The following is a 26,353-nucleotide window of genomic DNA, read 5'->3' on the forward strand; positions in this document are numbered from 1 at the left end:
GGATTTACTCCAGCTCAAGAGAAGTCCTTCATCTAGTTGGGAGAGACTGACCTGTGCTTCTAGGCTTGTCTCATTATCACCTGTAGAGTGTCACCTTTGTAATGTGGATAATAATACTGGAAACTCCATTGTAGAATCTTATACAATACTGAAGTGTCATGGTTTGTGACTCTACTGCAGATTTCACTCTCTGTGCCGACATTGTTTGATTCCTGATCCATTTGCTGAAAGTCTTCCCTACACTTTACTTCCATTTCACATTTGAATCTGTCTACAGGTGTTATAGGAACAAAAGGGAAGATTAAATGAACACATTTTCACTTTGGATTAGACTTTTGGCAGATGTAATATTCTCATGTAGTCTACTGGAAATATGGGTTTTTCAGTTCACGGCACACGTCCTTCATTGTTGTTTTAGTCTCTACAGCAACGGTGCCATCCACTTTCATTCAAACTGTTCTGTCAATGTTCTCCACTTTTTCTTGTTTCTAAATCCTCTAGCCTGGTGACCTTCTAATTAGATCTGTCTTTTACATGATTGCATCCACACATTATTAGAGGCAGATACATTGACATCAGCATTGACAAGTCATCTACAACTGAACAGTGCCACATAGACTCGAGCTGTCATTATCATGCTTTTGTTGAAACAAGACGGTGTCAGTTGGCCATGATGGAGGTGCCCACAGTCTGGGAGCCATGCCATGCTCAAGGTGTCCGGGACTCAATCCATTTGGACAATTACAGCAGTTACCCTTGGCTTCATAAACTCAGACTGAACCAATAAAAGGCTTAAAACTCGTTTCAGTGATGAGTGGGTTCAGAAATGTGTGAAAACGCTGTAATTCCTGAGATGATTTATGTTTCTTTTGTCTGTGCAAAACTGAAAGTGTAAAGAGATATTGCTTGTCATTAGGCCAGAGTTGCAAAACAAAACCATGTACATTGACGTTTTAATTACCATTGTATAAGTTGCATTACATTGCAGCTATGACATTCCCCAGGCAAACGTTCACTTTATCCCTGGAATCATCCTTAAATTGAAACCCATCCTCTAATACAGCTTCTCCACTTTGTTTTTTATGATTCTGATCCTGTTGACCTTGGTGCTCTGCTCGCTGCGTGCCACTTTTCCCATTAAGCATCAGCTTTGCATAAAAGAGCCTTTGTTCTTGCATTACCACTAATGAACTATTGCGTAGTCTCCCTTTGTTTGATTGCTACACTGGTGATAGTGCCTCATTTAGTCCCTACGTGTGGGCTGGAGGTTTCAGGGCGCAGCAGTGCATACACTTCTTTTAGCCCTCACATTGATGTCAAGGTCTGAACACCGACTCTTTTTGGGTGGAGAATTAGAGAATATTGTGTGGCTGATGTGGCCATTCACATCAATTGTGGGAAAAGTTAAAACATAATCCAGCTTTTTGAAATATCTTTTGTTTATTGTAGAGATGACGCGTCTGTAGCAGGAGCGTGTCGGTGTGGGCCACGGTGTGGGCTTGTGTCTGTAGTAAACCCAAAGCCGCAGTGGGGCCCATCCCCTCTCTCCAGCCGCGTAGTGAGGAGAGGAGCCGCAGCACTTGGCCACTCCCATCCGGGCCCCGCGATTGGTCACACGGAGCCGCGGCCCTCCCCCTTTTGCCTCATTGGTATGCGAGCAGTGCGGCGCGGCAGGAGGAGAGTGAGAGAGTGAGGTTGCAGTCAGTGCAATGGGCTAGAGGAGGGAAGAGGAGGAGGAGAGTGAATGAGAGCTGCTGCTGCTGCTGCTGCTGCTGGATCTGCTTTTGCCTGGCTGCGTGCATGTCCATCCGTTGTCAGCAGAAAACGCTCTGGTGATACAGTCCTCGCCTCTTGTTTTGCCTTTTGTTTTTTCCATGTGTGTTTCAGAGGAATAACCACAGAGCAATGCTTTCTTTATCATCTGCAAACGGGGCTGCAATTTAAGCACCGACAGCCGCTACCTCAGCCGACCCCCCGCCCCCCCACACCCCTCAGCACCTTGTCCCATCCCGTGGCGCGACTCCCTATGCCCTTGTCCTCCGTGGCTCCTCTCACCTCCCTGGCCAGTATATGGATAGAAGCTCCCTGTTTCAGCTCATACAAGAGCAGGTAAGCGGCATGTTGTTGGAGGCACGCACGCAAATGGAACCAGACCCGTAGCATGCAGCGGTGGAGGTTTCTATGGTTACAGGGCTCTGTGTGGCCACCTCACTGTCTACATCCAGGAATTGAGAGGTACCTGAATGCTGCTGGCGGTATCGGATAGCTGATAGCTGCGGAGATATGAGCGACGAGGAGATAAATGTGAGTAGAGATGTTTTAGACCCAGGTCAAAGCATGGAACTCGGTAGGAGGGGGGCATTCTTGTCATGTTTAGAGAGAAAGGGGCGTGAGTGTCTAGATTGCTCCTCTAAGAACGTTTGTTTGTTGATCCAAATCATTCTACTATTTCTTCATCACATACATATATAGTCCTCAGGTGTCAATCAAAAATAATTTTGCTTAAGCAAAGTGTTCAAATTTAAGTTATTTCCCCTGTTTCTTAATTGCCTGCCATTTTTAACATAGCCATTCAGCTGTACATTCCAAAGTAGCTTTGGTCAACCATCTCTATATTCACTTAGTTATGTTTTTAGGCCGACAATTCAACCTCAGCAAATGTGTATGTTTGGCTGAAGGTTCCGTGTCTGTTCTGCCCACTCATCTTGGGCTGTCTCAATACTTTGTCTATTTTGCATGATTTTTGCTCCTTTTTGGGGCATATTGACAGATGCAGAGGCCCCATTACTTAGCTCAAGAGAGGTAAATCAATGATCTCCTGTGGGGTTTGGGGGTCATGAGTGGTCCAGGCAGAGCATTGATAAACTGACTAAGTAGCCCTAGGGAGAGTTTTATGAATGCTGTGTTTATATAACAAGGGAAAGAGGCCCATGTGGTTTCACTGTGGAGAGAAGATTCTCTGTGGTTGCACCGTTGAGTCACTATTGAATATTCACTACGGTGAGAGACCATCTCCTGCCCAGACACATTCTGGTGTTGACTCAGATTTGTCAATGCTTTAAAGAAAAAGAAAACAGAAAATAAAGCCAGGGTCTAGCACTCTAGCACTGTGGATTGCATGTTACACCGATCCACGGATTTACTCAGTGTGGTTATATTGGCAGTTTTCAGAGCCACATTTCAGCACATTGCAGGTCTATTAGGCTCAAGTCTGGACCAAATCACTCACCACCCACTGACTGTGTGCTTTTTTTTGTCTTTTGGGACTCTGGTCTAAGGCCTTTGATTTGAAAGGCCTCTTTCTAGTTAAACAATAATCGAATGCATGTGACATCAGTATGTAGACTATGATTATAGCATTGTTGTCATTTTGTATGGAATTATTTGACCTTTCTGCTTGGTTGTGGTTTATCTGTTTCTACAGAATGCCTGGTGTCACTATGCCCATGTAGACACTGGTCATTGCATGGTCAAATGTCTAAGGTTCATTTAACTAAAGAATTCTCTGCTGTAAAACATTTTTTTTTAACTTTATTCCAGAAGATGGGGTGATCTGCTGAACATATCAGTGACACTCTGTAGAATAAGCTAACAGTGGTCTCATAGAACTGGTTGCACTTGTGATAAGGCCACATGTCGGTCAGCAGTTCTCAGCAACACCTGACATTCACTTCTAATCTAATCTAAATATCTCTCATAAGGACTCTCTTACATCATCCATTTAGTTGCCAATAGCTATAATATTGAACCGCGATGGGGAGCAGAACATAAATTATTTACAGTAAACAAGCGGGTGTTGGTGGACACAATCCAGTCTTCAGAGCAACATAACCTATTCAAGGGTTTTATCTGACTGATGCTATGCAAATATGACGTGCCCCATAAATGCCACTGGGGGCTTGATCAGAGCCTGTTGTTCACATGTTCTGTGCAGACCAGAGGAGACTAAAGTGTTGGCACTGCTCTGTGGCAGTGGGAGAGGACCTGGGAACACCAGGCAGCATTTTGCTTCCTTATATATGGTTCAGAACCAACCCTATCACTTTGAGTACTATTTAGTATAGACATTGTTTGTGCTTAGCAATTAAGATTGAGTCATTGGTCTATAATAAGTATTTTTTCTGGCCTTTTTGCCGTTATAGAAGTTAGCACTTTTCCATGGCATTGCACAATACTTTGGTAACAGTTGTGTCAGGACAGGAATGGCCATTAAATCCATTGCTCATCCAGATGCCCATGGACTGTACTGATAAATTGGCCAATGACTGGGGTCTGTTACAATCTCCACAGTGACAGTAATAGAGGTCCTGCGGGTTAACAGGGAGATCCTTCCCTTCCTTTTTTTAAAGATTTTGTTGCCCGTAGGCTTTATTAGACAGGAAAGGACAGAGTGAAATGGGGCATGAGAGAGAAGGGAGGACATGCAGTCGAGATTCGAACTCACGACACTGTAGCTGGCTGCACTTGGAGCCTGGCATTCGTGGGCTGTGCCTTAACAACCTGACCAACGGGGTATCGTCCTTCCCTTCCTTCATGCTCCTGAGACTACAAATATAGTTTATACCACCTTCCATCTATAACCACAGACTGTCTCCGCCCCCTTATGTTAAAACCCTTTACGGCCTTTTCCTAATCTCATTGGCTGCTTTTCATCTATCTGAATGCTATTTTTTCCCTCACACTCTACTGTATCCATCCGTCTTTCATCACCCTCTTTCCTGCTTTATTGCCTTTTGTTAGGGGTAAAGAACAGAAGGTTGGACACAGAAAGAGATGACACAAGGGTGACTGGTTTCCATGGCAATCTTGCAGTGTTGTCTTTGCAGGTGTTGGATTGTTCAATAACCACGTTTTCCGTTGCACTCTTTGCTCTTATATCTGCCAGTCTGGGCAAAGAAAGACCTTGTTCCTATTACTGCACCTCATCTCACAAAGAGATGACCCTAATTGGCTACAAGAACATCCTCCACCCCCACATGGATCTTCCTCATTGAGGGCAGGAAGTGCTATGTGAGGTGCCTGACAGCTCCACGTCAATGCTAAACACACTCGGGCCTGCACAGTATGTCTAGTTATGCATTGCAGCTGTATGCGTCGCGATGTGCTGACATATGGAGGCTGACAGTAATCAGAAGTCCCCCGTGCGGCTCTGTGTTCCCACTGTCAGCCCGGGCCGAGCCAGGAGCACTTTAGACTCTGATCTATTTCCCGTCTGTGGGAAGTGGTAGTGGAGCGCTGGAGTGTTTCGTGGTGCTCTTATTGAACAGAGGAGCAAAAGCTGGCTGGCACACGGTAGTTTAGGCTTGCATAAAAAAACAAACAGACCGTAGCTGGGCATTTTTATTTACTTGGTGTCCTTCTGGTGTCTGTCTTTGCATCTCTTCCTCCTCTCCACAGCGCTTCCATTTTTCCATCTTTCATTTTCCCAGCCCCCTGCCTTGGCTGTTTTCTTCCTCCTCATCTGTTCCCTCTCCTTTCCTCATCTTAGTACCCCACACATCACAAGCTACAGTGCAATTTCTTCTCAGCGGGCCTCAAGGGAAGAAAATGGGTCATGACAACCAACCATTCAACATAGTTATCCAAAAATTGATGTATAAATGTTTTCCTTTCTCCTTTGTTGATTTCTTTACTGGTGCCTTTTGTGATGGACAAAGGCCAAGAGTAGAAAATCAAAGATTGTTCTCTAAGGGATCATCTCAAAATGGGTTGAAGCTGAAAAGACTGGCTTCACATAAAATGTTAACGCGTTGATTAAACAATAGTAGCTTGATAGACCCTGCTCACCTCTAGTGAACATCTCTGAACATCCTTTGGTATGTTTATCAGTAGAAGTTATGAATTCTCCAAATAATGTCACCTGTTGCGCATGTTTATTTACTCAATCCACATGGTCCACGGCGCGCCGTGGCCAGCGCGGGGAGCGGGGCGGGTGCTCCCTCGCGCTGGCCACGGCGCGGGGAGCAGGGCGGGTGCTCCCTCGCGCTGGCCACGGCGGGGGGAGCAGGGCAGGTGCTCCCTCGCGCTGGCCACGGCGGGGGGAGCAGGGCGGGTGCTCCCTCGCGCTGGCCACGGCGCGGGGAGCAGGGCGGGTGCTCCCTCGCGCTGGCCACGGCGGGGGGAGCAGGGCGGGTGCTCCCTCGCGCTGGCCACGGCGCGGGGAGCAGGGCGGGTGCTCCCTCGCGCTGGCCACGGCGGGGGGAGCAGGGCAGGTGCTCCCTCGCACAGGCCCGCCCCGCTCCCCGCGCTGGCCACGCTACCATGGACCATGTGGATTGAGTAAATAAACATGCGCAACAGGTGACATTATTTGGAGAATTCATAACTTCTACTGATAAACATACCAAAGGATGTTCAGAGATGTTCACTAGAGGTGAGCAGGGTCTATCAAGCTACTATTGTTTAATCAACGCGTTAACATTTTATGTGAAGCCAGTCTTTTGGGGGGGAGGGGGTCCAGAAAGAGACGAAAAAAATTACGTCTTTTCAGCTTCAACCCATTTTGAGATGATCCCTAACACAATATAAATTACCCCTGTAAATGTAACTAATAATATAATTATAATTGTCTGTTTTCCTTTGAGAGTCACTGAAAAAAATTATCTTTGCTGGGCTATCATCATCAAAAGTACACCATTTGTTTTATCTGCTGCTTACATTGCTCTCAGGAGAAACACGCCTTCTAAGAGCCTGAACAAGCAGATTATATGACATGAAAAGAAGGTTTTAAAATGTTATCAAACAAGGTTATGCACATAATATATATTTTGTTTTTATTTATAAAAATACAATTTGATAGAACTTGTATTATATCACTCTGCAATGGTGAGGTTGTAGTACTAGATGTGTATTCAGGCCTGGTATATTAAGTTCAGAGTTAAATTCCGTCACTCACACAGAGAGCTCTTACATTACATTATTTAAAGCCGTATTTGTTTCTTACTTGACCCCTTTTGCATCAGACATACAGAAACTTCTTCTTTTTTATGAATATCACCCACACAAAAAAAAATATTTACCATTCCCAAATTAAGTATAATCATTCAGAACTGAGTCACTCTTGTAGAAACTACTAACAAGTAAATGGTCTGTAAAACAGGATTGCTCTGTAAAGCTGGCGTGTCGGGTTGAAAGCATTGAGCCCCCTGCAGTTTGCACTTACTCAGAGCAGCATACCGGTAGTTTGGAGAGGTTCTCCTCTTGCCGATGCTGAAAGGTCTTTTTTAAAGCTGGGCTAACTCCAAAGTAAGTCAGTTTTAGACCCGACAATCACCGCACACTCACAACATGGGCAGTGTCAATCGAGCTTCCCTGACTCCACACTGATGCAACCTCTCAAAGCTCACACGAGGCAAGAAAGCTGTTGGTTTAGTATCTGAAAAAGTCCTATGAGCCGGTGCAGACTTTAAAGAAACGCTAAGGTGTCTTTCCATCCGCGTCTTTGTGTAGGGTCTGTTTGTAGTTGGGCTGGCATGAGAAATTATGTTGAAAGAATTGCATTTTTAAAAAGCTATGTGAGTAAGTAATAGTCTATTCAATGGCTGCTTCCCTTGAAAGGAAAAAAATATGTATATTTATTCAACCTATACTTAAGCAAACCTTTTTAACCCAGCACTATATTTAGGACCCTCCCTCTGAAATCTTTTACAGTAAGGAACAGTAATGACATGGTCACATTTGCAACCATAAGCTTAAAGGGCTGTGTCTCTGAGACACAGTGCTGTGGTGACTACCAAAACGCACTGCAAGTGGGAAACCATGACCAAGGACAAATCCAAATGGCAGCCAAATGAAGCATCCACTCAGAAAAACAGAGAAGTCAAGCTTGTTTAAAGCTGGAGGAAAGTACAGGTCACTGCATATTAGAATGACAATGCTGTCTGTCTTCTGTGCAGCTCCAGCAACAAGCGCCTGCTGTTTCATCTGGCAGTGCTGCTTTAATGAGGTTCAGGGGGCTTTTCTTTAGACTGGTCTAATTCTTTCAAAGGCAACAGAATGGCAGCACAGCTTAATTTATACCTCTGTAACTGTCATGAGCTAAAACTTTTTTTAAAAAGCAAACTCTTATTCAAATCTATTTTCCTTTTCAAACATGCCCCGTCTTTATGAAGGCAACTTTGTTCTTACTAAGTGTGGTACTAGCACTTCAAACAAATATTGGTCAAAAACATGATTTGGTTTGTTTTAAAATTATACTTTTACCATGTTGTCTAATTGTTAAATTTGGTTGCCTTCCAGCTGGACCCAGAAAACACCGGATACATCCCAGTGGAGAACTTCACCAGCCTGGTGGAGCACCATGAGCTGCAGTTGGACCCGTCCAAGCTGGACATGCTGTTAGCGTTGGTCCAGAGCAATGAAGAGGGGCAGGTGTGCTACCAGGAGCTCATCGAGCTGGTAAGTGACCATCGACCAACTCATTTGTTGATCGTGGTCTTATTGGGCAGGACACACAAGCCACCATTTTCTGCCATACACACGCACAGGCAGCAACTGACTAGATTCTGAAAGGGTACAGAATTGATTCAAACGGCCAGTGAGGATTGCAGTGGCGAAAATTGATTCAACCATTAATTTTGCAAAAGGGAGATCAACTTGACAAAGTCACAGCATTTAGACAGTATAGGTCCACATTCCTGTTTTATGAAGTACAAAGATGAATATCTATCTATACCGCTTGTATCCTTTTACCTTTTCTCCGCTCTGATAAAGCAGAGCCAATATTTGATGATGTGCAGAAGTATGTTTTCTCTCGCTGTGAGAATATTGTGTATCATTAAATGTGCATTTCCTTACCGCCTCACCAGATTGTCCAAAGCTGATTTGCATGTGAGGTCAGTCTTTTCCTACTATATCTCCTAATTGTATTCACTCCCAGCCGTTTTCCCATCTCGGAGTGTTCACAATAGCTCTCCTATTAGATTCACATCAGGCTTTACATGCAGAAGTCTCTCTGAGCCTATAGAGGAGCACCTGCCTCAGCCCCTGGCACCTTACGGCTCTAAGCACTATAATTAATTCAACACAGTAATTCCTGGCACATTTTTACTTCTTTTTAGTCCATTTTCTCAGTCTTTGCATTTCCTTGCTATTCATTTCTCATTTCTTCTATTTCCATTTATACTGGCCATTGTTTGTCATGAAGCCTTGTTGCATGAGTTCCTAAGCCTTGCTCTCGACTCTCTGACTACACCTTTCTACTAAATCTGCTTTAAGCCTCCTTCTTCTGTTAGGCATGTGTTGGGTGTAGGAAAAAATCGTCCAACATAAGACAGCACCAGAGAAACACTATTAAAATTGCCCATCAGCCATATGCAAATTGCCATTGATTAGCCCTGCATCGCTAGTAGCAGGCAGTAATCTGAGGTAATTTGAGAACGCCCAGCCTCACACAGATATCGACCTGCGGCTCTGATTCAAAGATTTGTCTGATACATACATGTAAGTGAATACATTTGCATACATAGCTCCCACTTGATGCATCGTGTTATTAATGAATGCAGCCACCCACGTCTGTCTCACTGGCTCCCCTTGCAGCCAGACCCTCATTCATACACATGAGGGCTGTCAGGGCACGTTTGCTGACTAATTCCATGGACGGGACGATGTTGATGTGAACTTGGCCTCGCATTTTCGAAACACGTGGTTCGCAGTCTCTGCAGGTTCAGTCCTTAACGTGTTATGAAGCGCCGCGGGGACTAGCGTTGCCTGACATTTTCAACCAGGTCGTTTCAGCAACTCTGCGTCCAGCCCCTCTGCCCTTTACACACCGGTCTCAGAGGACTTGAATCTCAGCACCTCCTCTCTTTCACTTGCTTCTTACAGTGGAATAATCCCGTGTGTGACAGATGATGTTCATTAGAGCTGGGTTTCGATTCAAATTTCAAGAATCGATTCGATTCCGATTTTTCCGTTTCAAAAACGATTTTTTTCCGATTTCTCAGATCCCATCCAATTCACTCAGATTTCGATCTGATTTCCGATTCGATCCGATTTCGATTCGATCCGGGGGTTAATGTTACTAAAAATGAAAAATGTATTTGAACCGTTTCCTTCACATCATGACTGTGTAGAGAAGCAACATATTAAAACTAGTATTATATCAATATTAAACAAGTATTGGTAGTTATGGCTGGAAGACTGATGAAAAGGTTAAGGGTCAATCTACCTTCAAGAAAGATAATCCAGGAGTCCTGAATGATCTTTCTTGAAGGTAGATTGAAGTTCACTGAGGGAAAAAGAATTTTAATTATTTTTTTTAATTGATCTTTGGACATACGAATCGATAATCAGTCATTAATATGCGAATCGATTAAAAATCGGAAAATCGATTATTTCAACCCAGCTCTAATGTTCATAATTGCATTTGAAGATCCACAGTGGCAGTATATTCCAGTTAGTAGTATTGTTTTGTAGCCTTGGAGATGACAAAAAAATCAGAATGTAGTAAATAAATATGCTGAGTTGCTTTGCTTGTGTTTAGATAATGATTATTCACAATTTTCTTTTTTCTTCTGCCCCGATTGGTTGTTTATACCTCATTATTGACCAATTTATGCTGTCTTTGAAGCAGCACATGTATTCTTGCTGGCTATAATAAATGGATTAATTGAAATAAAGGCTTTTTATTGTGTGGGCATTTCTTTCCTCTTGTCTCCATGGAGAATTTCACACAATATCATAAAATTGATCTGTATCTCCCTGCACTACGTTTACATGCACATCAGGAAAAAGTAATAACTGGCCAAGTCCAATTTAAAAAGTTTGTTATAAATGCATGTAAATAATAAACGCTTCCAAACCAGGAAGTACGTTGGAAGAGTCTTGATTCGAATCTCAAAGATCCCAATAATATCTGAAAAATTTTAACTGCACAACTGGAATCTTATGCGGCGCTGCTTGAATATTATAATGTCTTAAAATGTATTATTAATACCTAGTAGACTTCATTTATAACTGGTTATTTCATGTAAAAAAAAAATCTCAGTCTTGGTTAATTTTCTGGATAAAGCAGACTTAGTCTATGTCTGGCTATCTGATTTTTAAGACTTGTTTTTTTTAGTCCTGGTCTTAGCTTGGTTTAATTTTGGCTGGGTACATGTGTGAATTTTTTTTTTTCAGTTGGTAAGCGTATTAGATTTATCTGTAATGCACTAACTTAAAATAACATCATTTTTTAAACATTTAACAAGTTATATCATAGCACATTTGTACTGCTCTCTTTCAACCCACATATCAGTATTCTATTTCACTCCCCAGACTCCTGTGCGTGTCCCCTCACATTTGTCAGATTTTATTACTTTCGAATGATGAATTTTTACATGTCTTACCTTCCTCTGTGGGTGTTTGAACCGCACTCTTGCGTGGCAGCTTTCCCGCTGTCTGGGCCGTAGTAGAAGCTCATGTCTGACATTGTACATGTACATCTTTCATGGAGGAGTTCGACTCAGTTAGCCAGAGGGGCGAATATGTAACGCTCCGCTAAAACCTCTCCTGGGGAATCTTGCACACATGCACACAGGGAGGGCAGAGGCCTGTGACTCTGATAATCTGCTGTGTATATTTGCAGCAGAAAATATCAGTCATTTTACAAGCTGTGACAACTTTCTGCACAATTGCACATGGGCTGTGTCCCTGACAAAGCTGTGAGACGGGCAAGCCACATGTCAAAGTTAGCACATGGAGGGCTTTCAAGAGCACAAGGCTGTTAACAGAAGGTTACATGAAATAGAAGGTGCATACTGTACGTCATTAATGTTCATAAGATAATATTGAAATGTTAAAGCGGGCTCTCGTGTTATCTAAGCACAGCTGCGCAATTGAAGAACTGTGTCATTGTTTCCCTTCGGGTTATAATTTGGCTGATGTTGGACCCGAATCCAAAATGGCTGCATGGTTAATTACACGGTTAGAGGCTGCTGATGGAGATCTTGGCAGGGAGGAGCTGTGATGGGTTTGGATCATTTTTAAGGCTCTATTGAGTTTCCTGGGCATTCCAATGCACACGCATAGTTGATTGTAAGAAACACTTAAAGTATTACAATTTAATGATTATTCTGACAAATACACAATAGCACAAATGTATACTGTAGAATACAGACAGTAAGAGCCAGCAACACAGAAGTATAAAAGAGACATATTATGCATACATATTTATTGTTTGCATAAAACTGCAACCAAGAACATAAAGAAGATAATAATTAATGCTGCCGGGTAGCACCAGTGGGCACTTATTAACTAAAATCTACATAATACTGGACAGACATTTTCCAAATATTATATCATATCATAACCGGGATGTATTCACAGGACCTTTTTGTTACAACCCTATTACAAAATTGATTAAATTTTTCTCAAAATTCTACAAACAATACCCCATGACAACGTGAAAAAGGCTGTTTGAATCCTATTAAAAATAAAAAAACAACAATAGGATTCACAGCATTTGCCATGGCACTCAAACTTGAGCTCTTGTGCATCATTTCCCCACTGAGCATCCTTAAGATGCTTCTACAACTGGATTGGTGTCCATCTGTGGTAAATTCAGTTGATTGAACATAGATATTTGGAAATGACTATATAAGGTCCCAAAGTTAACAGTGATGTCACTGATGCAAAAATGCTCCTGTATGACTCTCAGACCATGAGAAACAAAAATCTGTGGTCTAATGAAACAAAGATTGAACTCTGGCTTGAATAGCGAGCGTCATGTCTGGAGGAAACCAGGCACCACTCTTCACCTGGCCAGTACCATCCCTACAGTGAAGCATGGTGGTGGTAGCATCAAGCTGTGGGGTTGTTTTTCATTGGCAGGAACTGGGAGTCTAGTCAGGATCAACAGAAAGATGAATGCAGCAGTGCACAGAGACATCCTTGATGAAAACCTGCTCCAGAGTGCTCTGGACCTCAGACTGGGTGAAGGTTCATCTTCCAACCAGACAAGAATCCTAAGCTCACAGCCAGGATAACACAAGAGTGGCTACAGGGCCTCTCTGTGAATGTCCTTGAGTGGCCCAGAGCCCAGACTTGAACCCAACTGAACATCTCTGGAGGGATCTGAAAATGGCTGTGAACTGAAGCTCACAAACCAACCTGATGGAGCTTGAGAGGTTCTGTAAACCTATCTGGGTGTTCATCTGAACCACAAACTGGACTGGACTCACAACACAGACGCACTGTACAGGAAGAGCCAGAGTCGGCTCTACCTCCTAAGGAGACTCAGGTCTTTTGGAGTGACAGGGCCACTCCTGAAGACCTTCTACGACTCTGTGGTGGCATCAGCTCCTGTAGGTGTGGCCTGCTGGAGCAGCAGCTTCACAGAGAGGGAGAGGAAGAAGCTGGACAAAGTCATCAAGAAGTCCAGCTCCGTCCTGGGCTGTGCTCTGGACTCGGTGCAGGAGGTGGGGGACAGAAGGGTCCTGGCTAGATTCACATCTATGCTGGACCATGAGTCTCACCCCCTGCAGGACACTCTCTCCGCTCTGGAGAGCAGCTTCAGTGAGAGACTGATCCACCCTCGCTGTGTGAAGGAAAGGTTTCGCAGGTCTTTCCTTCCTGCTGCTGTCAGACTTTATAACAAACACTGTTAGTCCTGAACACGTGCAATACTGACTTAACCATGTGCAATACCGTCATATTCATGTGCAATTACTGTCGTACTCACACGCAATAATGTCACGTTCATGTGCATATAACTGATGTAAATAGAGTGTTTATTTTACCATTATTATTAGTATTATTTTGTCTTAAGCTGTTTTTATTTTATTTTTATTTTGCCCCTCCATTCCTTATTAAGAAATGATAAGAGTTTAGGAGTCTATAAGAGTTTTGTTTATAAGAGTTCTTCTATTAAGAGTGTTTTTTAAACTTCCTATAAGTTATCTGCCCTTTTCCTCTGTATCTACCTGCGTTGCAACAATGAAATTTCCCCATGTGTGGACAATAAAGGAATATCTTATCTTATCTTAAAGAAGAAATGGAAGAAACTGCCTATGAACATGTGTGCCAAGTTTGTATCATTGTTTGTATTATTGCCAAAGGTGCTTCAACAAACTATTGAGCAATACTTATGTGCATATTTTGTTTAATATTTGTAATAATTTTGCAAATAATTCAAACAACCTTCTTGACATGTTGTCTTTATGGAATATTCTTTGTAGAATTGAGGCAAACAATTCATTTAATCCATTCTGGAATAAGGCTGTAACATAACAAAATGTTACAGCCTTAAAATAAAGCGCTGTGAAAACTTCCCTGATGCACTGCACAAGCATTCACTTTGACACATTAATAAAACACATTATTATTCTGTTAAATATTTTTCTTAAAGACACATAATGTTCTCACATTTTATAATGTTGAACTACATACACAACATTTTCAGTAGACAAACGTATCCAGTCATAAAACTTTAACATTTTTGATTGGATGAACAACTAGACAAATTACTATATAGTATATTATTGATCAGTCTAATATCTTTTTTGTAATATAAACATTTGTTTACTTCTAGTAGTGTATTTCCCCAAATTTCAATACCATTCGTCAAGTATGGTGTGACGAGAGAACAATTAAGTGAATACAGTCTGTTTTTGTTCAAAATATATTGCAATTTGTATAGAATTTTGATAGTTCTTGATACTTCTGTACATTTTGTATGTACTTTCTATGTCATTTTGTAATCTATGATGTCTCCAAGAAATTGAATATATTTACTCTTATTTACTCTTAATTGACTTCTATTTCATGATTATTTTAATCTTGATATCCTATTCTCTCTACGTTTATTACTGAATACCATAAATTTAGTTTTGTTCAAGTTCAGTGACAATTTATTCAAAGCAAACCAACCAAACCACCATTTACCCTCTTGAAGTTGAATTTTGAATGATGATGCATCTTTATTCACCCCATTACTCAAAAAATTCCCATTTTCACTGACTTCTCCACACTTTATAAGTTTTGTTTGGTTCTTTTTTCTTGAACAGTGATTCAAGTAGGATTCAGCTACGGAGCCATTTTTTTGTGTGAAATTTATCAATAGGCGTGGTCTGTCAGCGCAGCACTTGATGATATGAAATCAGTGGACTTTGTTGGACTTTTTACTATCTATTAATATAAATAAATGATCCCCGTGTGTCATAGATTATAATTATATGGAAGAGAAAAGCATAATATGTCTTATCATATATGTCTATATCAATATTGCCAAATATTTCACCCAATATCTAGACAAAACTCCAATAATTGATTTAATTATGTTTTTTTTTCCATTGCTGACAACCACCAATACTAAAGTTATAAAGTTTGCCTCTACACAGACCTGACTTGCAGCTTGGCTTAGAGATGACCCGTCACCTTGCTGTTTTCATTCTGTCTACTGTTTCATAAAAATAAACCTATGCATCTATTTGATAACTCACTTAATTGTCATTATACAGTTGCATGTTTGTCCCTGGTTTATTCATATTCCAGCTATTGTGAGATTTTAGTGCTTCTAGTAACACATGCACATGTTCTGCTGTGCCGCTGTAGTTTCAGTCCCAGTTTTGATAGGGGCAGTGCATAGTAATGAACATCTGTAACAGTTAGTGTAAATATGCTAAATTATAGCAAAGGTGCCAATTTCCATAATTACAAAACAAAAAGACAAAAAACACCAGCATTTACAATGCTCACACGCTTGGTTTTCCTTTATTCCTTTTTACTTTGATAAGTATACAGATTGGTTTAGAATAATTGCTTGTTTTCACACCTAACACATCCAACATGAGAACAGGTTTCTGAAAAGGTTCTGAGAAGTAATAGGAATAAGATGTTGATTAAAGCATACAGTATATCCCAAAGATAAAACGCTCGTGTATGTGTATGGGCCCTTGAACAAGAGAGAACTGCACTTCTGTGATTGCCAGAGCTGATACAGTGGTAAATATTTTTAGTCTACAAAGTGCTAACAGTGCATCAGTCTCCAGGGGAACAGATGCCACCAACAACATCACATCCCACACCAAACATTTGTCAGAGCTCTCGTAGATGGCACAGAGCGATGCACTTTGCTCTAAGTGTCCTGGAGTGAAGTTTTTTAGCCGCTGCCATGATTAAAGCATGAAGGAGCACCACAGCCACGAACCGTACCAGGGGAAGAAAAAAACAGGAAAGCTGGGCTCATTTTAAAAGGATTTGAGAAAGAAAAAGAGTGGTATCTGGGTCAGTGTAGTATCAGTGGACGGGATGCTGAGATCTGCAGAGATTTAGATTCAGCTTTGAGTGTATGTGCGAGGAAAATCGGGGGTGAGCCTCAAAAACTAAACCTAACTCTGGTGGTGCTCACAATGATCTAATTTTGCTGAAACAAGGTATTTATTCTAGCATTTTTTTACACTAGCCAAATACAGTGTAATTTATGTTTCTGCAGTGTGCAATACTTAGTGAGTTTTTATCACTAATGAGTACTGAGTCTCAAGTTATTGACCATGTTTTGGGGCTAATTAATCCAGCAAGGACAATTGAGAAGGGCTCGTATAACGTATAAAGGACTCTGAGAAAGAGAGGCAGCTGTCATCAGCTGTCATCTTTATACTACAGTGGATATAAAAAGTCTACACACGTCTGTTAAAATGTCAGGTTTTGTAATGTAAAAAAAATGAGAACAAAATCATTTCAGAACTTTGTCCACATTTGATGTGACCTATAATCTATAGGATTCAGTTGAATAAAAATGTATCCTTTGGAGAGGGGGAAGTAAAAATTAAAACAAACTAATGTAATGAGGTTGCATAAGAGTCCACACCCTCTTATATGTGGTTGTGTTCAGAATCAAACTATCGCATTCAAACTCATGTTAAATAGGAGTCAGTACACATCTATCATTCTTTAAATTGCCTCTGATGAACTCCCAGTAAAGTTCAGCTGTTCTAGTGGGCTTTTCCTGACATTTTCTCAGTCACATCTTATAGCCAAAGCCATGGTCCGCAGAGAGCTTCCAAAGCATCAGAGGGATCACATTGTGAAAAGGTGTCAGTCAGGGGAAGGGTACAAAATAATTTCCAAGGCTTTAGATACACCACGGAACACAGTGAATCAGTGACATTACCAAGAACTGGACGGTCCCTCCAAAAAAGACGAGACAAGTACTGGCTGTGTGGTACATACAATCTCCCGTAGTTTTCATATGTCTGGGCTTCTAGGGTAGCCAACCAAACCAAACTAACCAAAAGAACACCATGCCACAGTGAAGTATGCTAGAAAGCTGGAAGAAGAGCTTCATCGTTCAGCACGACAATGACCCAAAACATACATCCAAATCGACAAAAGAATGGCTTCACCAGAAGAAGATTAAAGTTTTGAATGGCCCAGCCAGACCCCGGACCTAAATCCAATCTGTGGGCTGATCTGAAGAGGGCTGTGCACAGGAGATGCCCTCGCAAGCCGACAGATCTGGAGCATTTCTGCAAAGAATGGACAAATAGAGTGGACAAATATTGCTATGTCTAGATGTGCCATGCTGATAGACTCCTATAAAAAAGACTGAGTGCTGTAATTAAATCAAAAGGTGCTTGAACAAATTATTAGTTTAAGGGTGTGCTCACTCATGCAACCACTTTAGTTTAGTTTTTTATTTTTACTCCCCACTCTCCAAAGGATGCCGTTTTTTGAACTGAATCATACAGATTATAGGTCATATTTAGTAACCCAGTTACCTGGGTTACTAAATCTGCTGCAATGGTCTATAGCGCTTTTCACATGTTTTATTTCCAATGTAGAATTACAAAGCAGCAGAGGGAACAAGATAATTCAAGGTAGAATACAGGACAAATAACTTTTCGAAAATAAGGGAATGTTTTGTTCAATTTTAAAAACTAGCAATCTAAAACGACCTTCAGAGTCTCTTTACTTTTGCATTTTAATAACTCTACACAACAGATCAATTCTAATTTTATTTTATTTCAAGATTTTTTAAAAATATGAATGAGGTCTGACTCGATGAACTGTTTTTCAGCTGGTGTTGCGATGTGGTTTTCAGGTAATTAGAAAGTTATTGCATGAACCCACGTGAACCTGCGCTGAATTGGTCTACACACGGCAGTATTGAGTATAAAAGAGGCGTTGTTCAATAATTGTGATTCTATAGGTCACAATATAATAAGACGTTGTGTTATGTTTATTCTATATCTAATTATTAATTCAGAAAGTTTGATTACTGAAACTGAACAAATATTCTAGGCTAAGGGAAATTCGTCAATGTGAATGAAAGATAATCACAATTATGGTAACATCAAGTTTTATATTACAGATGTAGTATGAAACATGAGCTGAAGTTAGTGTGAGAAAAGGTAAATATTCAGCAATAGTCCTCACTGTTGAAGTGAATGTACTTCACAACCACAAAGTAAAACTACAGCAAAAACAAAATCACGCTGTATTATCCCTGTCAGTGTCAAACAACGTGCTGGAACCTGTTGCCTGATTTTAGAGGATTTAAAATCTAATGTTGACTTCCTGGGTGGGTCCAGAAATCCATTTTCTACATCAACACTAGATAGAGAATGGGTCCCCCTCTATTTGAGGCCCTCATGCTCGTCCAAAAAAAGGCTGAAATATTGTTTTGTATCAAAAGCTACTCTTGTACACACTGACAAGAGGAGTCCGGCTTGATTTGTTGTAATATTTTCCTGTATGAAATGAACAAAGAAAGGTTTTCTTGTATTGTGGGCTTATGTGGACCCATAGCTATGACTGTAAGCTGCTGGATACAATCTTTCTTTTTAAACATAATTTATCTTTTTTCAAGCAAACCCCAAATGGAAGTGACTTTAATACTTGCTCTTTAGCTCCTTTCCACTTCTTCTGTGTATCCATGTTATATTCTGAAATTAGAGCTGGCTCTTCTTACCTTAACGGCCCATTGCTGGGCCCCCAGAAACTCTATATCTCATTTTGCCCAATTTCCCTTCTCCTCATACTAAAGTCCCACTCCTCTTCCTTTTGCTCTGGGTCTCCGCTATAGCATAATTTAATTTTGCTGGCCTGATTTCCATACTAAATACACATCCTTGCATCAGCGGGAGAGCAGCCAGCCAACAGCTTGACTCGGACATCGTTCTGGTTATCACCGGTCGACAGGCCCACTCCTCCTCACGCTGCAAACACCAGGATCCTTTTGGCCCTGAGTAGACATGGGCTTCTCTGCAAACTTCTAAAACAAGTATCTGTGTCTTTTAAAAGTATATGTAATGCATAAAAACAGAATATTGTATTTGTGTTAATGTTATATATTGGTTTGTAGCCCCACAAGCAAGTAATTGGCCATTTATTATAAAATATTGTGAAACTACGAGGAATTATGTTTACCAACTGAGACCCATTTTGGATTTGATGTCTATATCCATGTGTAGCAGTTTAAAGGTGCACTATGTAACTTTTCATTTGGAGGGTCCCCGAGGCACTTGCTTGTCTTCATGGAGATCTCAATGCTTTGCCTAGAATCTTCCACAGTATGGCATTAAACTTGTTTATGGAAGCAACCATATGATGCCACTAGGCTAGGAGTGTTTTCAAGGCATTTTCAACATTAAAAATAGTTGTATAGTTGTTGTAAGTTTAATGCTGATTTTACGGTCAAACAGTCTAGCAAAGCATTAATCCCTCTCTCTCCCCCTTTCTCTCCCTCACTATCTTTTCTCTCTTTTTTTTAAACTCTCTTTCGCTTTTTCTTTCTATCTCTCTTTCAGCAAGTATTGGCAATATTTCCTGGGCCATTTATAGTATTTTAAGCTCATTAGATGTTGGCCCATAGCAGATTTCACATCACTTAGTAGTTTGATATAATGATCCTACACCAGCGGGGTCCCTTTTAATGAATGGTGCACTTTAGTAGAAGCATGTAGCTCTTACAAATGTTGTTTGGCTTCAAGTATTGTTCCCAGGAAGCATCCATTGTCATTATGAAACCCTTTTACTGCATTTACTTGTTGCTTTGCTTTTAAAATTATAACATTACTTGTGACCAGCTGCAGCCCACTCGCCTCCCCACCTGGCCATTTTTCCTGGAATTAATTCTCAGGAGGTTCAATTCTTCATAACACCTACTAGTTTCAAGGCTGACGAAGCATTTGACTATACAACTCAATAGTTTACGGCATCTGTATTTAAAATGAGCACAGAAGAAGTTGAGTACCGGTATATTTGAATTTTCTCCACTGTGGTCATAGCCTGACAGTTCTATGCCTCAGCTGTGAAAAATGGTGGCATTATGAGGTTTTAACCTGAAGCATGTACCAAAAACATGTTTTACTGGCCTGTTCATGAAGCAAACCTGGAATCACTGATAACACTCAGTAATACTCGGAATGGAACCCCAGCTCTTTTTTACAGTATAATGTCCCTTCATTGGAAAAAGTTCTGTACACTCAACTTCAGCTCAGATGATAAAGCACAGTGTTAATAAAAGTTTTATGTTTGTCATAAATATTCACATCTTTGACCAGAAAGTGACTTGTTTACACACAGTTTGGCATTAAAAATGGATTTGCTGCCATGGGGCTAGCTGAGTGTAAACTTTGCTCTAGAGAAGTTGTTTTCAATATATACATATATATATATTTTCATGTTCAGTATTCAGCTTTACACATAAGATATTGCATAAAACAAAGTCTAAATTATTTTGTTTAAGGCAAGGTGTTGTTATTTTTGATCCAAATAAAGGAAGTAGGTAGACAAAAAGGCATCCTGGAAGCATGTTTTATCAAAGGTGACAATGAACCAAGTGCAAAGTGTAAGGAACAGCAGATAAGTGTGTGCCACACAGTCCCTCAAGATTTCATGATGAAAGTGAGACTGAATAAACACATCTCTCCTTTCTGTGATGCACCGAGTTACACTGGTGGCTTTCCCACAGATTAAAAATCTGATATTTCATCTACTCATCAAGTAGATGAAATATCAGTGTTCAAAAAAGTTCAAAACGTTAAATTGTGCCATTTCATGTAATCAAACAAATTAAAAAAGATGGGATTTGTGATATGCGTACAGTATGTGTTTAGTGATTGAGCCAAAGAGTTTGCTTGGAAAATCCAGAATGATATCTCTCTGTAAATGTATTCTGGATCCTAGACAAGCACAGAGTGTGCTTGCACAAACAAACAGCTACTGCTTGGCAAGCTGCTATAAGCAGCTGATAACATAGGTTTGGTCCATTGGGCACATTGACCCAAATGTCATGCACAGTTCTAACATACTGTGTAATAGGGGCGACATTGAGTTTGCATGTTCTCTCCATGTCTGTGTAGGTTTCCTGCGGGTACTCTGGTATCTCCTACCACTAAAATCATGTACAATATAATGTTGGTGTATGAATGAGAGTTTATTGTGAGTGTGAATGCGGGACAACGGATGGAAATCAACCCATGGCTACAATTTGGCATGTTTACAGAAAATATTTCATGTATGTTCATTAACATGCAATTTGCCGACCATTTATAATGGTCTACCACAGACAACGTCAGGTTTCAAACAGGGGCACTTTGACTGTCCCCTGTAGTGGGTCCTGGGTTCTTTCTGGTTGCTCTACCTTGTAGAGTGAGTATGCAGGTAGTTCCTGGAGGATTAAATTTTTGGCATCATTGACTCGCACTGGCCCCCCACAATCGACTGATCTATGTCCAATAGAACTACCTCAAGGACATATGTTTTCACGATTTTGGCCCTGCCAGGTTGGTTGGGATCTCAGTGATTGGTCCAGATCTGTCAGGGGAGACTCCAGAACACCATTCCTTGTCTTAAAACAGCTATTTCCCCAACTTTATCAGACATGCATAAACCTATACCTCCTGGTTCATTTTACACTTTTGAATTATTTTATTTTATTTTTTTCTCTTTATGATATGATCTGACATGTTTGCCTTGTGAAACGTGTTTTTCTACTCAAGTCACAAACATGTAATCTAAGTATTAAATTGACAAATTTGCTCGTATCTTCCACAGATGAGCAGTAAGCGCTCGAGTAGTTTCCGACGAGCCATCGCCAATGGGCGGCGCACACTGCAGAGGGAGATCTTGCTGGACGAGACGGGGCTGGGCCTGTACAAGCGCTTTGTCCGATATGTGGCCTACGAGATCCTGCCCTGTGAGACCGACAGGCGCTGGTACTTCCACCAGAACCGCCTGTGTCCCCCGCCCGTCTTCATTGCTGTGGTCACCATTGTGCAGGTACAGACTTTTCATCCCTGTGGCTTGACATCAGAATGTTGTTAGCATGTTAAATTCCCATTTAATTAAAAAGCCTGGACATTAGCACAAAGTCCTATGCATTTTCGATGACTAGTATATTTTCAGAAAAGATGCTTGCACAAACTATCATGAAAATCAGTGCATATTGTTAAGTTTTTATTTTTTCAGTTTTTGTAATTAGGTTAATACATGAAAGCTGGTCAAATAGACACTTGCCCAGTTACTTGTGAATAGCTTTAGATTAAGCAGCAATCCACTCTAGGCAAAACCTGATTGGCCCCATCACAGTTGAAAAAAGGAAACAAAACAGCCTAGTGCTCTTCTTATGCGTCCAAATGGTACTGAACAGTCAGCAGTAACAATAGGGTTATGATCATTATAATAATGATTCATGTTCATTTAAATTCAAAACCAGAGTTATTCATTATTGTATGAAGGGAAGTTAATGGAGTAGAACCAGATGTGGCGGGGGGTTTCATTATTTCATAATCAGCACAATACAGAAATGGAAGAAGTGGTCTTATATACAACTTCGCTGTGGTGTTTTTTTTCTTCTTTTTTTTCTCTAATAACTGTTATGACTTCGACTGTGTTTCAGATTATTGTGTTCATGTGCTATGGCATCATGTTAAACAAATGGGTGCTGCAGACCTACCAGCCGGACTTCATGAAGAGTCCCCTGGTGTACCATCCTGGCCACCGCGCCCAAGTGTGGCGATTCTTCAGCTATATGTTCATGCATGTTGGGTATGGTTTGTTAACTACCTTTTCTTATTCATAATAACAGTCCAATGCTCACATTACAACAATACAAACATTTTAAAAGTCATTTTTGAAGTTAAGATTTTTAAATTCTATCTAAAATACAACTTTGAGTTAAATATTTCAGCTTAGTAAACAAAACAAGTTTGATACAAATTTTGACAAAAATATTTTATTAATGTGTCCATTTTATTTTTAGTTTGGAGCAGCTGGGCTTTAATGCTTTACTGCAGCTGATGATCGGCGTCCCGTTGGAGATGGTCCATGGCATCTTAAGGATAAGCCTGCTCTACATGGCTGGAGTGCTTGCGGGTAGGGTTTCCCTTTTAGAAATAAACATTTATTATTTATTCATATGTAGAGTAAACGTTTCGTAGATGGGAAAGTTGAAGGCACATGTCAAAAGGCCTTTTTCCCCTCTAAAGAGCATCACGCAGCTTTGATAGTTGGTTCTAGCTTTTTGCATTGTCAACTGTAATGTGACCTAGAAGGTTCTATTGCTGCTTGAACATCTATTGTTGTGGAATATGCATTCTTTGTCTTTTCACTTTCACTACTACAGTAATTTATCACATCTGGCCTTTAGACCTACTCACCGCAAACACCCCAGAGGACACATTTTGTGCAAACTTCCATTTCTATCTGATAGTGATTGACCTATTTGATGTTTTTTGATAAACTTGATCCGGCTCTTGTACCCGGTGCTTTGATAAATGCAGTGTCGCTGATGTGAGCAAAGTGGACTGACTCATGGTGCCCAGAGGTCAAGCCACAGCTCTGAACAAGTCTTTGTTGATCAGAAACCTCATTAACTCTCATTCTCCTCTGAGCCACAGAGGAGATGGGAATTTAAAATCCAGGCTTGTAATTGGAGGCTGGATCTAAGTGCAGTTGGATTTGTTAATGGGTGTGTTTTATTTAATTTTATGAGTTAGTCAATTAAAGTATATTTAATTAGAGTTTGATTACAATTTGTTTAAAGAGAAAGAAATGACAGACCTGAAGAAGTGTGTACTTTTCCTACAATATTCCTTTCAAAAGTAAATATATAGCTTGAAGCACTTTATTCATAATGATTAAACGAACCTAAAAACATTTAATTACAGAAAATATTGCATAATTTGTATCAGGCAGGCAGATAAATGTTTGAAATAATCTTTTCTGTAATTACTATTATTTCTGATAATAATGATTTATTTATGATTAATTTACTCACCATTTAAATTCAATTACTGAAAAAGGTCCTCATCAAAATCTCTGATATAGGGCAGCAGCTTTGTGGAGTTTGGTTCATTGTCTGATCCTTAAAAATCTCTGCTATTGTTGGGCAAATATAATGTTCAAACTATATTAACAACTCCAGCAACATAAAAAAAAAATCTTTTGAGCATGAGCAGTAATAACCTATGTCAATGTCCTACGTAGGCTTGAACATCCTTTACAGACCTTCAAAGTTTAACCCTCTTCCCTGTCGTGGTTATTGCTCATGAATTATTGTAGCTTTGATTTATTTTAGCGGCAATGACAGCGGTAGAGGAGCGAGCGCAGGACTTAGCAGAAGAAGGTGAGAGAGTAATGCGGAGCTCGTCTCTGAGGAATTAGCCTAAGTGCTGTTTGAGAAGCAGTTTGCAAATTTAAGCTTCAGCCTGAGTCACAAACGCTGGAGAGGAAACGGGGAGAAGATGGTAACGCTTTATGTTGGACTAGCCTCAGAGCAGCAGAAGCGGGTCAAGGCTTATTGTTGCTCTGAGAAGGGAGCACATGCAGAGAAAAGTGAGACATCAGAGACTTTGAACACAGCTTGGGGAATTTGGTATCTTTGATTGATTTGTGGTAAAAATCTACTACTTATTTAACAGATTTTTAAATAGTTACATAGATAAACAGGGGAAGGTCTTGAAAGATGGTTAAATACTTTTATCACAGCTTTTTGGTCTCACTAGAACATTAGATTTTAGGGTAGAGCTGCAACCAATGATTATTTTTGTAGTTAGTCATTATTATTTAATTTTTTTTGTATTAGTTGACACACAACATTGAGAATTTAAAGATACATACAAAATAATACAATAAAGGTTGAAATATGGTGACTGAGTTGTATAAATAGAGAATGTGTACAAATAAAGTCTATTATTAATGAAAAACAACTTTATTTTTTAACATTATTTCTTATGTGTTTTAGAGTCTGTATAGTCAGAAAGAAATGACCAAAATTACATATTTTTATAGTCAACTAGTCATTATTAGTTGCTTCATTGTTGCAGCCCTACTTAATTCTAAAGGTGCACCACTTGCTTGGTCTTTCCATGGTCATTGCTTTGCTCTGAAATGTTCCACAGAATGGCATTAAACGCTTCTATCTCCATGGAGACAAGATGGCCTTACCAGGCTAATGTTACCTGTCCAATCTGTAGAGGTGATCCCACTCATTTCAGCCCAAAAAACCTGCCTGTAATTGAATAAAGCCATACTGTGGAACATTCCAGGCAAAGCCATAACATCTCCGTTTAGACAAGCAGGTGGCAGAGTCTCCACAAGAAAATGAACCTTCAAGTTGACCATAATTGTTTCTCTTTAAGCTTAAGAACATACAGTCTCACACGATCTTATCAATCACCATTATTCATGTCGCACAACTAAAACACCTCATAATTTGCCTGTCAGATATCTCGCACATACATGACAGTCTTCTCTCCCCCGGCCCTCCTTTCATTGCCGTGATTTTTGAGCAAAGCTGCTTTTATACCGAGCCGCCACATCCCTTCAGTCTTGATAAATGTATGATAGCTTGTGGATGCGGGAATTTGCCCAGTGCTTTAGATTCACAGCTCGGGGAAATTCTGCAGGGTTTTCCTTCCTTTCCATTTGCTGCTTTGGCGCCGATGGTAGTCTCATGTTTATATTCATGGTGTGTCTGACTTTGCTCATAACCGCAGTCATGTCGGATGGTGCGATCAGCTCGGGCACGGATGTAGCTCGGGAGTTACGTTGGCGCTGCAGCTCAGTGAGTGCTTTTAAGGACTGAGACTGTGGAATGTGATTTCGCAGCTTGTATACCGCCAGGGTGGGAGATATACATCCCGTTGTGGTAATACAATAAAGCAATCTTGTCACCTCATTTTGAAAGACAATTGGAAATACGCTCCAACATTTCGCCCAAACAGCACCGGCTTTGTTGCACCTGTTTGTGTGTTTTCAAGTTCTCCATCCCCCAGTTGGTCGGGCTTGTTTGAAGTTGCCGAAATCAGCTTCCTTTGTAGATGTAGGAACCCTGGGACATCTGTGCTCGTCAGACACACACTTCGGGAAGACTGACTCTTTCCTCATCCAGAGAGCCTTTCATAAAAGCAGGCACCAGTCTGTC

At 40.7% G+C, this 26,353-nt stretch overlaps 1 protein-coding gene across 3 annotated transcripts in view; it reads left to right on the plus strand.

Moving 5' to 3' along the window:
* Nucleotides 1–1,774: 1,774 nt before the first annotated feature.
* Nucleotides 1,775–26,353, plus strand: part of rhbdl1 (rhomboid, veinlet-like 1 (Drosophila)) — a 43,485-nt gene continuing 18,906 nt past the window's right edge. Inside the window, exons 1-6 of one of the 3 annotated variants that reach the window (XM_072456900.1) lie at nucleotides 1,775–2,109; nucleotides 2,226–2,304; nucleotides 8,239–8,397; nucleotides 21,982–22,206; nucleotides 22,826–22,974; nucleotides 23,189–23,301. In XM_072456900.1, the coding sequence (XP_072313001.1) occupies nucleotides 2,284–2,304; nucleotides 8,239–8,397; nucleotides 21,982–22,206; nucleotides 22,826–22,974; nucleotides 23,189–23,301 (667 nt within the window). In that variant the 5' untranslated portion in view covers nucleotides 1,775–2,109; nucleotides 2,226–2,283. Of the gene's footprint in view, nucleotides 2,305–8,238; nucleotides 8,398–21,981; nucleotides 22,207–22,825; nucleotides 22,975–23,188; nucleotides 23,302–26,353 lie in introns of all 3 variants that reach the window. The other 2 variants (XM_072456899.1, XM_072456898.1) reach the window with 2 other exon arrangements.

Source organism: Eucyclogobius newberryi, unplaced genomic scaffold (assembly GCF_026437365.1).
Source record: "Eucyclogobius newberryi isolate DKJ021-1_F unplaced genomic scaffold, fEucNew1.0.hap1 SCAF_20, whole genome shotgun sequence".
NCBI classification, from domain to species: domain Eukaryota; kingdom Metazoa; phylum Chordata; class Actinopteri; order Gobiiformes; family Gobiidae; genus Eucyclogobius; species Eucyclogobius newberryi.